At 47.6% G+C, this 15080-nt stretch overlaps 1 protein-coding gene across 1 annotated transcript in view; it reads right to left on the bottom strand.

Annotated features, from left to right (window-relative positions):
* Positions 1–5879: 5879 nt before the first annotated feature.
* Positions 5880–15080, bottom strand: part of CUNH16orf82 (chromosome unknown C16orf82 homolog) — a 120891-nt gene continuing 111690 nt past the window's right edge. Inside the window, exon 2 of the mRNA XM_023740971.1 lies at positions 5880–6403. Within this exon, the coding sequence (XP_023596739.1) occupies positions 5880–6403 (524 nt within the window). The remainder of the gene's footprint in view (positions 6404–15080) is intronic.

The raw sequence follows: 15080 nt of genomic DNA, 5'->3' as shown, positions 1-15080 counted from the left end.
AGGCCGACAGAGAGAAAAAGCCTTCCCCTGGAGCTGACACCCTGAATTTGGACTTTTAGCCTACTTTGACTGTGAGGAAATAAACTTCTCTTCATTAAAACCATCTGCTTGTGGTATTTCTGTTATGGCAGCACTAGATGACTAAGACAATGTGTTTGCCAAAAATAATAGAACTGATCACTAAAAAAGGTGAATTTTACTGTATGTAAGTTATATCTCAATTTAAAAAAATTTATAAGAACTCAAAGAAAAAAATAAAAGGAAGGGTGGCAGAGTTGATATTTGTAAAATGCTTAGAACAGTGCCCTGCACATGCTAAGTGTTTTATAAATCTGAAACATGGCCAAGTGCTGCCGCAAGGGTGAGGTTTGGAAGTAACAGTTCCGTGCACAGACTCTTGATGGTCCCTTGCTCGTGTCCTCCTGTGTCACCCAGTTCTCTCTCCCAGCCTCCTGGCTCTGCGCAGCAGGTAATCTTCCTGAGGTTGTTGCCCCACTGTGTGTCCGTCTGCTTCATACTTGACCACTTCTCCATCCGACTTCTGCCTTCTCTGACTCTGCTGAAATCCCCCAGTGACCTCACTGTTTCCCTCACTATTACGTGTTTCTACCTTTTGTTGATATTCTTTGCTGTTATCTCAGAGGGTCTTGGGAGTGGGAGAAGCTACACCTGTGTGGTCAACCCGCCATTTTGAATTAGAAATCTGTACTCAATTGAGGTCTGTGAGATTGCAGGAACGCTGCCCGGGGAAGGCTTCACAAAGGGCAACATTTGAACTAGCTCTTGAAGTTTGGAAGAGATACACCAGGCAGAGAAGGGAGGAAGGGCATGCTTGGCAGAGGGAACAGCATGTGCAAAAGCTAATCTGCTTGAAAAAGCAATTCAGATTGGAGAAATGTGGAGTTGTCTGGCACGGATGGTGTGGGGAAGCTTTAGGAGGAAGTGCAGGAGGTGGGGTAGGGAAAACGTACTTGGGTCAATTTGTGAAGAACACTGAGTGCCATGTTAAATCTTCTGGAAAATGGGAAAATATTGAGTTTTAAGCAGGGGTGGAATATAAACGATTTTTTGTTTCACAAACATCTGTTCTCTGTGTAGACACAGAAGTCATTGGTGTGTGGGCTCAATCCTGCCTTGAGAATTGTTTCATTGGCCCTGCAGGGTTTTTTTCATTTTTTATTAAAGAATTCGAATTTGTGACAAACATTTAAAAATCAGCAGATTTTACATAGATTTCTGAATTTCTAGCTTCTCTTTAGATGGACACAGACTCCCAAGTTTGCCAAAGCCCTGCCCACTCCCTTATATCACCTTCCAGGCCTTGGCAGGCTTGTCAGTTCTTTTTGTTTATTGTTGTAGTTTAAGCGAAAGTTTACATTCCAAGTCAGTCTCTTATACAAAAATTTACACATACATTGTTATGTGCCCCTAATTGCTCTCCCTGTACTGTGACAGCACACTGTAACCCTCTCTGCCTTCTCATCTCACCTCCGGACAGAAGCTGCCCGTTTAGTCTCATGTATCTACTTGAGCTAAGAAGCACACTCTTCACGAGTATCATTTTATGTCCCGCAGTCCAGTTCAATCTTTGTCTGATGAGTTGGCCTCGGAAATTCTTTTAGTTCTGGGCTGATAGAGAATCCAGGGGCTGTGCTTTCCGGGGTTCCTCCAGTCTCAGTCAGACCATTAAGTCTGGTCTTCTTACTAGAATTTGAGTTCTGCACCCCACCTTTCTCCTGCTCCATCAGGGACTTTCTGTTGTGTTCCCTTTCAGGGTGGTTATTGGTGGTAGCCAGGCACCATCTAGTTCTTCTGGTCTCAGGCTGATGAAGTCTCTGGTTTATGTGGCCCTTTCTGTCTCTTGGGCTAATACTTTCCTTGTGTCTTTGGTGTTCTTCATTCTCCTTTACTCCAGGTGGGTTGGGACCAATTGATGCCTCTTAGATGGCTGCTTGCAAGCTTTTAAGACCCCGGACGCTGCTTGCCAAAGTAGGATGCAGAACATTTTCTTAATAAGCTTTGTTATGCCAGTTGACCTAGATGTCCCCTGAAAGCATGGTCCCCAGAACCCCACCCCTGCTACTCTGTCCCTCGAAGTGTTTGATTGTATTCAGGAAACTTCTTAGCTTTGGTTTAGTTCAGTTATGCTGACTTCTTCTGTAGTGTGTGCTGTCCTTCCCTTCACCTAAGATAATTCTTGTCTACTATCTAGTTAGTGAGGCTTGTCAGTTCTTTACCCCCGGGCTGAAAGTGGATTATAAAAGAAAGATAGTAAGGGCAGTGTTATGGATTGAATTGTGTCCCCCAGAAATATAGGTTGCAGTCCTAACCCCTGTGCCTGTGAATGTGACCTTGTTTGGGGAAATAGGGTTTTTCTTTGCAGATGTTATCAGTTAAATTAAGTGAGGTCATACCAGAGTAAGGTGGGTCCTAATCCTAATCCCTTCTGAGCAGTTTCTTACAAAAAAAGGGCACACACTATGTAGGAATTGAATTGTGTCCCCCAAAATGTGTGTCAACTTGGCTGGGCCATGATTCCCAGTATTGTGTGATTGTCCACCATTTTGTCGTCTGATGTCATTTTCCTATGTGTTGTAAATCCTGCCTCTATGATGTTAATGAGGCAAGATTAGATGCAGTTATGTTAATGCGGCAGGACTCAATCTACAAGTTTAGGTTGTAGCTTGAGTCAATCTCTTTTGAGATATAAAAGAGAGAATTGAGCAGAGAAACGGGGTGAAGGGGGTGACTTCATTTCACCAAGAAAGTAGTACCAGGAGCAGGGGGTGTCCTGTGGACCCGGGGTCCCTATGCTGAGAAGCTCCGAGATCTGCAGAAGATTGATGACAAAGGCCTTCCCCCAGAGCCAACAGAGAGAGAAAGCCTTCCCCAGGAGCTGGTGCCTTGAATTCGGACTTCTAGCCTCCTAGACTGTCAGAGAATAAACTTCTGTTTGTTAAAGCCATCCACTGGTGGTATTTCTGTTATAGCAGCACCAGATGACTAAGACACACGGAAACAGGGACACACACGGGGAAGATGCCACATCTTAGCTGCTCTACAAGCAGCTAAGGAACACCAAGAAATGCCTAGCCTGCCAGAAGCTGAAAGAGATTGGGAAGAATCTTCCCCTAGAGTGGACAGAGAGAGCATAGTCCTGCTGATGCCCTGAATTCAGACTTCTAGCTTCCAGAGAACTGTGAGACAATCAACTGCTGCTCTTGAAAGCCACCCACCTTTGTGGTATTTTGTTATGGCTGTCCTAGGAAACTACGGCAGGCAGCAATGATTTCCAATCCCAGCTGAACATTGTCATCACTGGGGAGCTTTAAAAAATTATGATGTCACCACCACCCCCTCCCCCCAGTCCAGTGAAATCAGAATCTCTGGAGGTGGTCTGGGCATCTACATTGTTTAAAGCTCCGCAGGTCATTCTAATGTGCAGCCAGGGTTAAGAACTTCTAGCCTAGAGGGAGCTGGTGCTTTAATCCTCAGGGAAGATGATGGCCTGGTTAGGGGGCCAGCAGTGAAAGTGGGGAGGAGGGAAAATTCAGGAGACCTTTAGGGACTGGTAGGATGAGGGGCTGAAGCAGGAGGAGGACTCTAGTGTGAAGTGCAGGGTTCTGGCTTGGACCTGGATGTGATGATGCTGTTTGCTGAGAAGGGGCGTGAGAGGAGGAAGTGGTCGGGGAAGGTGGTGAACTCAGTTTGGCCATGCTGTATCTGAGCATCTGGCCTCCAGGCTGAGAGGTCCAGCATGCAGTTGTTGAATGCTGATCTGGCTACAACTTTGTCTGCCTCTGTACAGCCTCTGTTCTCCTCTGAGATAGGATAGCAAGGGGGGTGTCCTGAGGAGAGACCAGGGGTTCCTTTGTGCGGAGAGGAGGGCAGTGATGGGGGAGAGTGAGGCAGCCAAGCTTCCCCCAGGGCCAGGTGCACAGGTGGCGGCTCACGTGGGCAGGGCGGGAAGCCCCTCTGTCTGCCCCAGATTGTGAGTGCACAGGCCCTGCACAGCCCATGTGGCTTTGCTAGGAGGAAAGTCGAGGAGAGAACATACTTAAAAGGGGTGCTCACACTTGAGAAGGGACTGCCCAATCCATACATGTAGTGCCCTCGCCCAGAACTACTCACACCTCCTCAAACCTATCAAAATCATCTGAAAGATATGTTGCAATCCTAACCCCTGTGCTTGTGAATGTGACCTTGTTTGGGGCAATAGGTGTGGCCTCCTAGCAGATGTTACGGCTCCATCTTTTTTGTTGTTGTTTTGTTGGGCCAAGAACCCTTTTCTACATATTAGCGGTAACTATCTTTCTGTGATTAAGCAAGGCAGAAACCACTGTGCCCATTTTAGAGATGAATGAGGAAAGGGAAGGAAACATTTACTGAATATCCATTACTTGCCAGTTACTTCATATACATTCTCATGTAATCCACATAACTGTCCTAAATATCAAATAGCAAAGATCATCCCCTTTTTCCAGATGAGGAAGCTGAGGCTCAGGAAGGTTAAGTATGCTGCCCCAGATCACCAGCTTAGAAGTAGCAGAGTTGGTAGCTAAGCCCTGTTCCCTCTTTCCAGAGTTCTTTAATGTGTTTGTGGCCCGCTCCCACTATAACCTCGGCCTGGAGCGCATGCACAGACACACATATACAGCCTCTCCTAACACCTTTTATTGTATTTGGTGCCCCCTCAGCTTCCTTTCTGGTACCTAGTGGATGTCTTCCTGTCTCTGGCCTCTGCCCCTTGGCAGACCCGCTCTCCCAGGCCTGTGTGGTCAGCTGAGGGAGGGGCTTTGATGTCTTGAGAAGGGGAGGGGCAGAGACCTCAGCCCTCCCATCCACTGAGTGGACGTTCACCAAATGGCCCAAAGTGCTCCCATCTCAGCTGTTCTCAGCTGGTTGGTCTCTGTCGCTATTAAGCATTTATCCCGGCATTCCTCCTGCCATAGGAAGCATTGTCCAACCATCTCAAAAAATGTGATGATTTTTGGTCTCCTTTCTTTTCTCTTTGCCTCGTCTGAGATCCAGGTAGAGACATGAGTGGGCATGAATGGGCATCAGTGAGCATTCGCCCGGGGAAGATTCTGGGTTGAGGCCACCTAGGGGCAGTGCTCACAATGAATAGTGTAAATCTCCCTTGGCTGATGCTCTTCAAGGATGCTGCTCCCTGTGCACAGTGCTCACAAGTGTTCTCTCTAGATGGTGCTCCCCGTCGGCTGGCGTCACTCACGGCCACTCTAGTAGTACTTCCCTCATGAGAGTCACTGTGGACTGTGGTGCTGAGCGATGGTGAATGACGGTGCTCCTCATTGGAGATGATGGTTCTCAGTTTAGATGGTCTCAATTAATTGCTGATTCTCAGTATAGATGGTGCTCATCATCAAGAGTTGTTGCTACATGTGACCTGTCTGCTGATGATTATTGCTACACATAGTACTACTCATTGTGCACACGAGACACGATTGGTGTGCACTTTTACAAGGCCCTTTCTGCTTGTTTTGGCCATAACCACTCTGGGTGATGTCTGGGTCCTTAAGTCTGTCTCTTAGAGAGGATTTAGTGGCCGAGCAGTGTCCTCATAAAGGCATGCACGTCTGGGCAGCTGCTTGCCGTCAGTGATCTGGCTGCTGTTTTTCACAGTGTCCTGAGTCTTGTCCTCCTGCAGACTGGTATTGCTATTGTTCAGCCCACTTTGCACCTTGCTGTCCACCCTGCTGACCTGGCAGCTGCTGCTCTGGCTGGAGGGCAGGCTGCCTGTGGAACTGACCAGCCCACTGCTCACCTGGTAGGTAAGGACGCTGCTGCCCTGGCTGATGAAGCTGATGCTGGTCAGGCTGCTGGACCTGCTGCTGGTGCTGCTGCCCAGCAGGCTGGTCTCACTTTTCCCCTCCAGTCTGCTTGCTGTTATCGGCTTGGCCGGTCTGCAGGCTTTTTAACTGGATAGAAGAGTAGGTGGCACACAGATGGCTGGTCTGGGTGCTGCCCACTTGGTTGCTGAGCCTTCTACTCAACCTCGAAACTCGACCGCTGTCCACCAAGCTGACCTCGCTGTTCTCCTTATCTGCCGCGTACCCGCTGCTCGCCAGGCTGACGTTACTGCATTTCTCGGGGCTGAGGTGTCTCATGCTTGACACATAGCTGTCACTGGTCCGGATACTCCCCAGGTCACTGTAGGAACTTTTCTGGGGCTCCTGAGGCGCCCCTGCATTGTGGCATGGCCATGCATGTGACTGCAGCTCTAGGCGGGGTGACTGCAGGCTTGGATCTTGTCCCTGAGCATTCGCATCTCGGGCAGAAGACTCCCCTTTTCCTTCCTGGAGGAAAATGGAGGGCAGCTGGATTTGTTTATCCAGGAGGAGGGGGCCGCCTGGAGGCCTCAGAATGTTGAGCGGTGGCTTGTCTGGGGAGAGGTGGCTCAGTTTATAAAGGGCTCCTTTTATACCTTTGAGTGTTCTGGTTGGCTTGCTCGGTTTCCATGGTGCTAAGGGCTGTGAGGCGGGGTCAGGGTGGAGGGAGAACAATGCTGTCCCCACCCTAGTCATATCAGGGCCTGGGCTGGAGGGAAGGGGTCAATCAAAAGAGAGGCTTGTGGCCAGAAGGGGCGAGAACCACCCTCCCGGACACTTTCTGAGGGGCCTGTGGCCTCTGCTTTCCCAGCCACCATGTCAGGAGACAGGTGTGCGTCCCAGCTGAGCCCCTTTTGAGCTGCATTGCTTTAGAATGTCACTTCATCTTCGGAGCCTCAGTTTTCCAACTGGTAATGAGAAATATAATTTCCTCCTTGCCCAGGTGGTTCTGGGGAGTGGAGAGAATACCAGTCAGGAATTTAATCTACATTCTTTCCCAAATCTTCAAGGCCCTGCCTGGTCTGGCTCCTGCCTCTCAGCCTCGGCCCATGCCACACCCTACCCCTTCCTCACCTTGGATGGTCCAGTCACTCTCGCCACTTTCTTATTCCAAGCTCTTACCTGCTGCGGGGCCTTTGCACTGGCTGTTCCCTCTGCCTGGAGTGCTCTTCCTTGATTCCTCATCCTTCAAGTATCAACTTAAGTGTCCCCTCCTCAGGGAGGCCTTCCCTGATCTCCCCAAGGAGATTCCCCTTGTTCTTCTTTATGTCACTTCCTAATGTATGCCCCTTGTGGCATTAATTACAGCTTGCAATTAATTCTTTTTTTATGCATTAGTTATTTTTTGCCAGCTCGCTCCACGAGAATGTAAACTTTGTGAGGACAGAGATGTTGTTTCTTTAGTCTCTGGTATGTGCACAATGCCCAGCATAGGGCCTGGCACACAGTAGGTGCTCATTAAACATTTATTGAATGAATGAATGAATGAACTTCCCTGGGGTGTGCATCACAGCCACCTGAAGAGCTTTTTAAAAACACTTGTTTGGATTTTCTAGGACAGTGGCTCTTTCCCTTGTCTGTGGGTTGGAATCACTGGGGATTCCTGGGTCTTATCCCCAAAGATTCTGAGCTAATTGGTCTGGGTGAGGAGTTTAAAAAGCTCCCCAGGTGATTCCAACTTAGAACCAGTGTTGAGAGTTCCTGTGCTACGAGGAGAGACTTCAAGCATATGTGTGTTTTAAAATTTTTGGTGAAAATATGCACAGCAAAACCTGCTCCCATTCCACAGTTTCTAGACATAATAATTAGTAACATTGGATCCAGTCTTCACACTGTGTCAACATTCTTGTTATTTCTGGTCTAGTTTTTTCACTTCCATTTACTTAATCTCCTGTCACCCTCCAACCTTTGTATTGACCCTTTGATCCTATATAGATATATGTATTTTTTAAAAACCTAATGCTCAGGGTTGACAATCTTTACTCTTTGGGCTAATCTGTTACTTATTTAAAGGTGACTTCAGGGGATAGTTTCAATTCAAGGTCTGAAGGGCAACTCAGGCCCATAGTCTTGGGGACTCTTCCAGCCTCAGTAGGTCCAGTAAGTTTGAGTTCTTTAAGAATTTGATGTTGTGTTCCACATTTTTCTCCCTTTTCATCAGGATTCATCTATTGTGTTCCTATCAAAACGTGCAGTACAGGTAGCTGGGCACCGTCTAGTTTGTCTGGTCTCAGGGTGGAGGAGGCAGTGGTTTATGCAGACAGTCCTGTAGTCCAGTTCCTTCTCTGATTCTTGAGTTTCCTTCTTTCTCCTTTGTTCTAGACGAATTAAGTCCAGTAGTTGTATCTCAGATGGCTGCTCATCGGCTTTTAAGACCCCAGATACTACTCACCATACTGGGAGGTAGAACGTAATCTTTAAGAACTATATCATCAGCATAGGTGTATCTTTTTTTTTTTTTAGGTGAATCTGATGTGCTGCTCTGATTAAGAAGTACTACTGTAGATGACCACCACCATCTGTCAATCTGCTGTAATGTGGTGGCTTGTGTGTTGCTGTGATGCTAGAAGCTAGACTACTGGTATTTCAGATACCAGCAGGGTCACCCATGGTAGACAGATTTCAGTGGAGCCTCCAGAGTAAGACAGACTAGAAAGAAAGGTCTGGCAATCTACTTCAGAAAATTAGCCAAGGAAAACCCTATGGATCACAACAGACTATTAGCTGATATCGTGCTGGAAGATAAGCCCCCTGGGTTGGAAGGCACTACACAATGGACTCAAATATGCTAACAATCAGGAAGATGGCACAGGACTGGGCAACATTTTGGTATGTTGTGCATAGGGTTGTCATGAGTTGGAGCCAACTCAGTGGCAAGTAACAACTGTAGATGAAAACACCTATCATGGCACCTATTAGTAGACTCTTAATAGATGTATATTGAATAAATGAAGAATTATTTGACCCTTAAAGGGCTCGTGGATGGGGTTTAAGGACTTAGAGAATTCATTGGAATTGTATTGTGATGAGCTATATATATACTTTTCCCCCCAGTGGAGGAATCATACCTGTTAACCTTACCTGTTGCTGTCCTGTCGATTCCAACTCATTGTGACCCTATAGGACAGAGTAGGACTTCCCCATAGGGTTTCCAAAGAGCGGCTGGTGGATTTGAACTGCTGACCTTTTGGTTAGCAGCAGAATGCTTAACTACTGTGCTACCAGGCCTCCATATATATACTTTGTCCCCCCCGATGGAGGAAACATAGCTTTCACCAAATTCTCAAAGGTGTCCGTGATCCCCAAAAGATCAAGAAGCATAAAGAGTCAATGCAACTCTTGCCTTAACATTAGTCCCCGGTGCTTAGCTGGACTCTCACGGATCTGGAGGGGGCTGGCTTGCTCTGTTTGCTCAGGGAGGGGGAGAGAAGAAAGGTGTCCCTTGGAGAGAAAGCCGCTCAGCCCTTTGGTGCTAATTATCACTGTCATCTTATTATGAATTCCTGTCCCATTGCCTGGGGCCGTTCAGATTCCGTCTGCTGTACCAGGAGTCATCTCTTTTGCTTGGGAAGTTCTGATCTTTCTGGGGCAGGGGAGGGGTATCTTAACAGCTCTCTGGCTTCCTGTCCCCCCAGCCCTACATTTCCCTATTAGGGAGGGAGGAGACAGGCAGGGTGGCCTAGTGGTGATGCTCCAAGTAAGGGGCATGGTGGGACCCGACTGTTGTGTTCCCACAGGGACAAGGTCTAGCTCTTTAGGGGACTGGCGGGAGAAATGCAAGCGTCAGGCACCTGGCAGGCAGGCTAGGGCTGTTCAAGTAGAAAACAGGACGATGCCCCAGTGTTGGATCTTAGTGGTGGGCCTACTGGGACTTATGGTCCCTCCCAACCCCCTTCCCACCCCAGCTGCCCCCAGGCACACCACATTATGGGCCTGAGGACTGGAATAGAATACAAGGCAGAGGCCATGCTGTAATCAGAGCACCTTCTTCTACAGCACCTGTAAGCCCAGGATCAGTAGCCTGTGGATATAAGCGATGCCCCATGAACAGCCAGCTTAGCACCCACTCCTTAATGTCTCTCGAGGTTGCTCTGGGAGTACTGGGGAAGGCATCTCAGCTAGGCTCCTGTTCTTTCATCCCAGCCTTCTCTTTCTGCCTCCCACCTGAGAAGCCACCTGAGGGTAGTGCCCTCATCTTGTCCCCGCCCAGCTGCCCGTGCTGCACAGAGGGCAGAGCGCCTGCCCAGGTGCCGCTTCCTGGCTTCCTCCAGGCATGCAGGTCCTCAGGGTTCAAACGAAGCAGCCCTCCTGAGCCCGCAGTCCCACGGCTGCCCTGTGTTCTGGGAGAAGCGGTGGAAGAGGACCATGTACCTGGCTGCCTTTTCTGTTCCCAGTCTTTATTGCTGTTTTGTCCCCTAGGGACCCTCTCTCAACCAGTCACACCCTCCAGCTTCTTTCTCCAGATCCCCTCCCTCTCTGTTCTTTCCCACAGAGGACTGGGATTCCTGGGGCCACCAGCTGCAGACCTAGCCTGAATGTGTCCCAGTTGAGGCTCAGACAGGAGACGTAGCTCTATCATATCATATCTATGTGTCCTAGAGCCCAAGGTCTACCCTCTCCTGGTGTGGCAGAGACAATGCTGTATGGTCACTAAACCATCTCCCTTCTCTCCTGGGTGTGGACAAAAGATACATTTCCACCCCGGGCATCTAGGTGGGGCCTGTTGAATGTGGGCAGGAGGGATGTTTGCTGCTCAGGCCTGGGACATGAAAACATTTCCCGTGCTTGAGCCTCTTCTTTTTCCATGTCTGTGGTGACCTGGAAGGCATGCAGTACAGACGGCAAAGTCCGACATGGTGGGAGCCTGGGTCCCTGAGTGACTGTGTGAAGACCCTCTCACCTCGCAACACACATCTGGGACATCAGTGAATACACTTGTGTTGTACTGAGCCACCCAGACTGGGGGCTTGTTTGTTACCACAGTTGAGCCTACTTTACCCTGACTAATACACCAAGTATCAGGACATTGCCCATGTGCGTCCTTATCTCTGGAGGGTTTCTGCAGTGGGTGCTGGGCTGCTTTCCTGCTCCAGCACCTACCCTAAGCATCTAGGTATCAAAGCCCCTGATGGGGAAGCTATGCTTTCTCATATTATAAGGATGGGAAAGAGTATTACCAAAGAGAACTTCACCAGCCTTGAAAATGGTCCTTCAGCCCTCAGTCTCTACCATAAAAATGATCCCTAATATTCTAGCAGAAAACCCTTGCTAAGTTAGGCATCAGGTCTGTGAGTGGGAGACACCATAACCATTCCTAACTTATTGAGGTATGTTACATGTTTTTTTCATTCATTCATACAACAAATATTTCCTGAACTCATATTCCCTCTTACCTTCCACAAATATTTTATGTCAGGCAGCGTGCTAGCCCTCGCTCTCCCACCCGCCCCCCAGAGCTTATATTAGTAGAAGGTAACAGATATAAAGAAGTAAACATCTGTTGTGTGATGATAAATGCTACAAGAAAAATCAAGCAAGGTAAGGGGGTAGAGAATGATAGTCTGTGTATATATGTGTGCATGTGCACATGTGTGCCCACATGCATGTGTCTGTGTGCATGTGTGTGCATACCAGGCCACCGTCCCTGGATGAGAACGAGCAGGTGCGAGGAGAAGAGGTCATAGAGGGAGCCATGGTGTGTTGGGGGTGGGGGGCCCCTAGGACTCTGTGGGCCACGGTAAGTGCTTTGGATTTTATTCCTAATGATGTGGAGCCATTGACGAATTTTCAGCAGAGACATGAGTACACTTAAGTTTGAACAGGCTGCCATGTGAAGAAGTCTGAAGGGGGCAAGGGTGGACCAGGGAGGTAGTTGGTGCTGGAACAATAATCTAGGCAAGAGATAGAATGACTTGGATTAGAGGAGTAGCAGTAGAAGATGTGGTTGGATTCTGGATATATTTTGAAGGGAGAACTTCAGGATTTGCAGAGGGACTGGATATGGGATGAGAGAGAGTGGTCAAGGCCTAGCTGTGGGATTCAGGAGCCTCAGAGCCAGAGGCTAGATGGCTTTCTAGATATGGCATGACCCTCCACTTGGAGCACATGACATTTATGTAACATCCCTCCCCTCCTGCCCCACCTGTCCATGTGGAGTGGTGCATACCTCAGTAAGCAAGAGGGGGGCAGAGCGCAGTGGCTAAGAAGTCCAACTTGGGTTTGAGCCTCAGCTTCCCCATTTCCTTCCTGTGTGACATTTGGAGCTGTGATTAATGGTACTACAAAAAGTTGTAAGGATTAGATGTTCCATAAACATTTACTGGGAGTAAATAAGTGAGAGGCTCCCTGTTAGACACTAGAGGGGCAGCCATGAAGAAGGTAGACAAGATAAAAGTGCTGAGAAGAAAATAAAGGGTGATGGGAGTGAGCAGGGCGAGGGGGTCCTTTAGACAGCAAAGTGCTTGATAAATAGTATCATTGTCCCTCTTCTCCATCTTGGGGCACTGGCCAGAAGCAAGGCATGCTGGGATTTGAATCCTGTCCCCACCACCCAGGAAACACTGTGTGACCAACTTGACCTCTCTGAACCTTAGCTCCCAACTTGGGAAATGGAGTAACACCATTGATAATGGCATTCCCCTGAGGGATGCTGTGAGGGTTGAATAGAAGTACCCAGGACAGAGTCTGCCCCTGCTGGGCACCACTGCCTAACCCTCACTTTAACCTTCTGATTTAAAGCAGAATATTTAAAAATGTATTTGAACCATGAAACGCTGTTTCTCTAAGCATTGCCCGCTAGGGGTTTTCCACACAGACACACCTGTGGGAGAGCCTCCCCTGCCATCCTCCCACGGATGCCTTTTTCCAGTCTTAAGGGGCCACACCACCAGACCCCAGTCTCTGTAAGGATACTGTTACAGATTGAATTATATCCCCCTAAAATATGTGTTATAAATCCTAACGTCTATGCCTGTGGTTATAATCCCATTTGGGAATGTGTTGTCTTTGTTATGTTAATGAGGCAGGATTAACAATGGGTGTATCTTGGATCACAGAACCTCCCTCCAGAGCTGACAAAGAGAGAAAGCCTTCCCCTAGAGCTGGCACCCTGAATTTGAACTTCTAGTATCCTAAACTGTGAGAAAATAAATTTCTGTTTGTCAAAGCCATCCATTTGTGGTATTTCTGTTATAGCAACACTAGATAACTAAGACAGAATTTGATATTGGAAGAGTAGAGTGCTGTTCTAACAGATACCTAAAATGTGGAAGTGGTTTTGGAATTGGGTAATGGATAGAGGCTGGAATAGTTTTAAGGTGCCTAATAGTAAAAGCCTAGATTACCTTGAAGAGACCGTTGGGAGAATTATGGATGTCAAAGGCAATTTTAGTGAGGACTCGGAAGTGAGGAGAGCTATAGAGAAAGTCTCTGTCATTTTAGAGAATACATATGGTGCCAGCAACAAAATTTTCCTAGAAATGTGGATGTTAAGTGTGCTTCTGGTGAGGCTTTAAAAGAAAATGATGAACATGTGATTGGACAATGGAGGAAGGATGATGCTTTTTCTGCAGTGGCAAAGAACTTGTCTAAATCTGTTCAAATGTTTGGTGGAAGGTAGAACTTGTAACTGATGAACTTGGATATCTGGCTGATGAGATTTCTAAGCAAGATCTTAAAGGGGCTATGTGGTTTATGTTTGTTGCTTATAGTAGTACGCGAGAGGAAAGAGATGGACTTAAAAATGAACTGTGCAAAATGAAAACAGAACTTAAAGATTTGGAAAATTCTGTTGTACAAGCTAAGGACACATGTCCTAGAATGTTCACCAAGGATATAGCTACACAATCTTTTGTTAAAGAGATTAAGCTTGTGACTAATGGATCTAACCAACTACCACAGCAGAAAACCCATCAGCTTAAATTGAAGGGGACAGAGAAAGAAAGGAAAGAACACTGTCTGCCTCTTGAAATTCTACAGGCAGGAAACAGACCAAAGGAGCAACATCTGCTGTCCTCCAAGAAAAGAAAAGAACCATCTCTGGAGCAGCTCGGAGATCAGAACTGTTGGAAGAAGCACAGGAAGCAGGGCCTTCTTGGTTTCAAAGGATGAGGCCACAGTCTCCTGGATCTCAAAGGGTGGGGCTACAGCCTTTTAGGTTTCAAAGAGTTGGATCTTCGCCAACCCAGTCCTGGAGTGTGGGGCTGCCATTAAGGTGTGCTGGGAAATGGGGCTGCCATATCCAAGGGGCAGAAGAATGGGGCCTGCTGGGGTTGAGGGGGTGGGGTCGCCACTCAGGTGGACTAGGAGAATGGGGCTGCCTAAAGCTGAGGGAGCAGAGCTGCCATCCCAGAGGGCCTGGAAGGCAGAGCTGAAGCCCAGGGCTGAGGGGCCTACACCAGAATCCAGAGGGCATGGCCAGCATCCAGAGTCTGGAGGCATAGCTATTGTCCAGATGGTCTCAGAGAAGAGAGGATTATTTTCAAGTCTTGAGAGCTAATGTAAATTGTTCTGCTGGTTTCTAGACTTGCTTGGCACCTATTATCCCTTCTTTCCCTCCAATTTCTCCCATTTTAATGGAAATGTCTACCATTGCACTTTGGAAGGAGATAACTTGTAGTCTAGATTTCACAGGTTCACAGATGAAGGGGAATTTTGCCCCAGGATGGAATCGCCTAAAGTCACACCCATATTTGATTTAGATGATTCAGAAGATGAGACTTTGGACCTGGAGTTGATTTAAGACATTTAGGATGATGTGATGAGGTGAATGTGTTTTGCACATGGCAAAAAAACCCTTGCCATTGAGTCCATTCCAACTCATAGTTTTGGAGGCCAAACGGTGGAATGTTATGGATTGAATTATGCCCCCCAAAAATATGTGTTGTAGATCATAACCTCTATGCCTGTGGTTATAATCCCATTTGGGAATGGGTAGTCTTTGTTATGTTTATGAGGCAGGATTAGTGTAGGGTATATCTTGATTCAATCTCTTTTAAGATATAAAAAAGATTAAACATGAAAGCTAGGAAGCAGAGGTAGGGTAAGATAGATGCCAAAACACATGGAGATCTCCAAGGAACCAGGAAGCAGAAGCTGAAGAGACAAGGACCTTCCTCCAGAGTCAACAGGGAGAGAAAGCCTTCCCCTAGAGCTGGCACCCTGAATTTGGACTTCTAGCCTCCTAGACTGTGAAAGAATAAATTTCTGTTTGTTAAAGCCATCCACTTGTGG

This window comes from Trichechus manatus, unplaced genomic scaffold (assembly GCF_000243295.1).
Source record: "Trichechus manatus latirostris isolate Lorelei unplaced genomic scaffold, TriManLat1.0 scaffold00170, whole genome shotgun sequence".
NCBI classification, from domain to species: Eukaryota; Metazoa; Chordata; class Mammalia; order Sirenia; family Trichechidae; genus Trichechus; species Trichechus manatus.
Note: the sequence above shows the minus strand (reverse complement) of the source record. Positions and strands in the feature narration are given on the sequence as shown.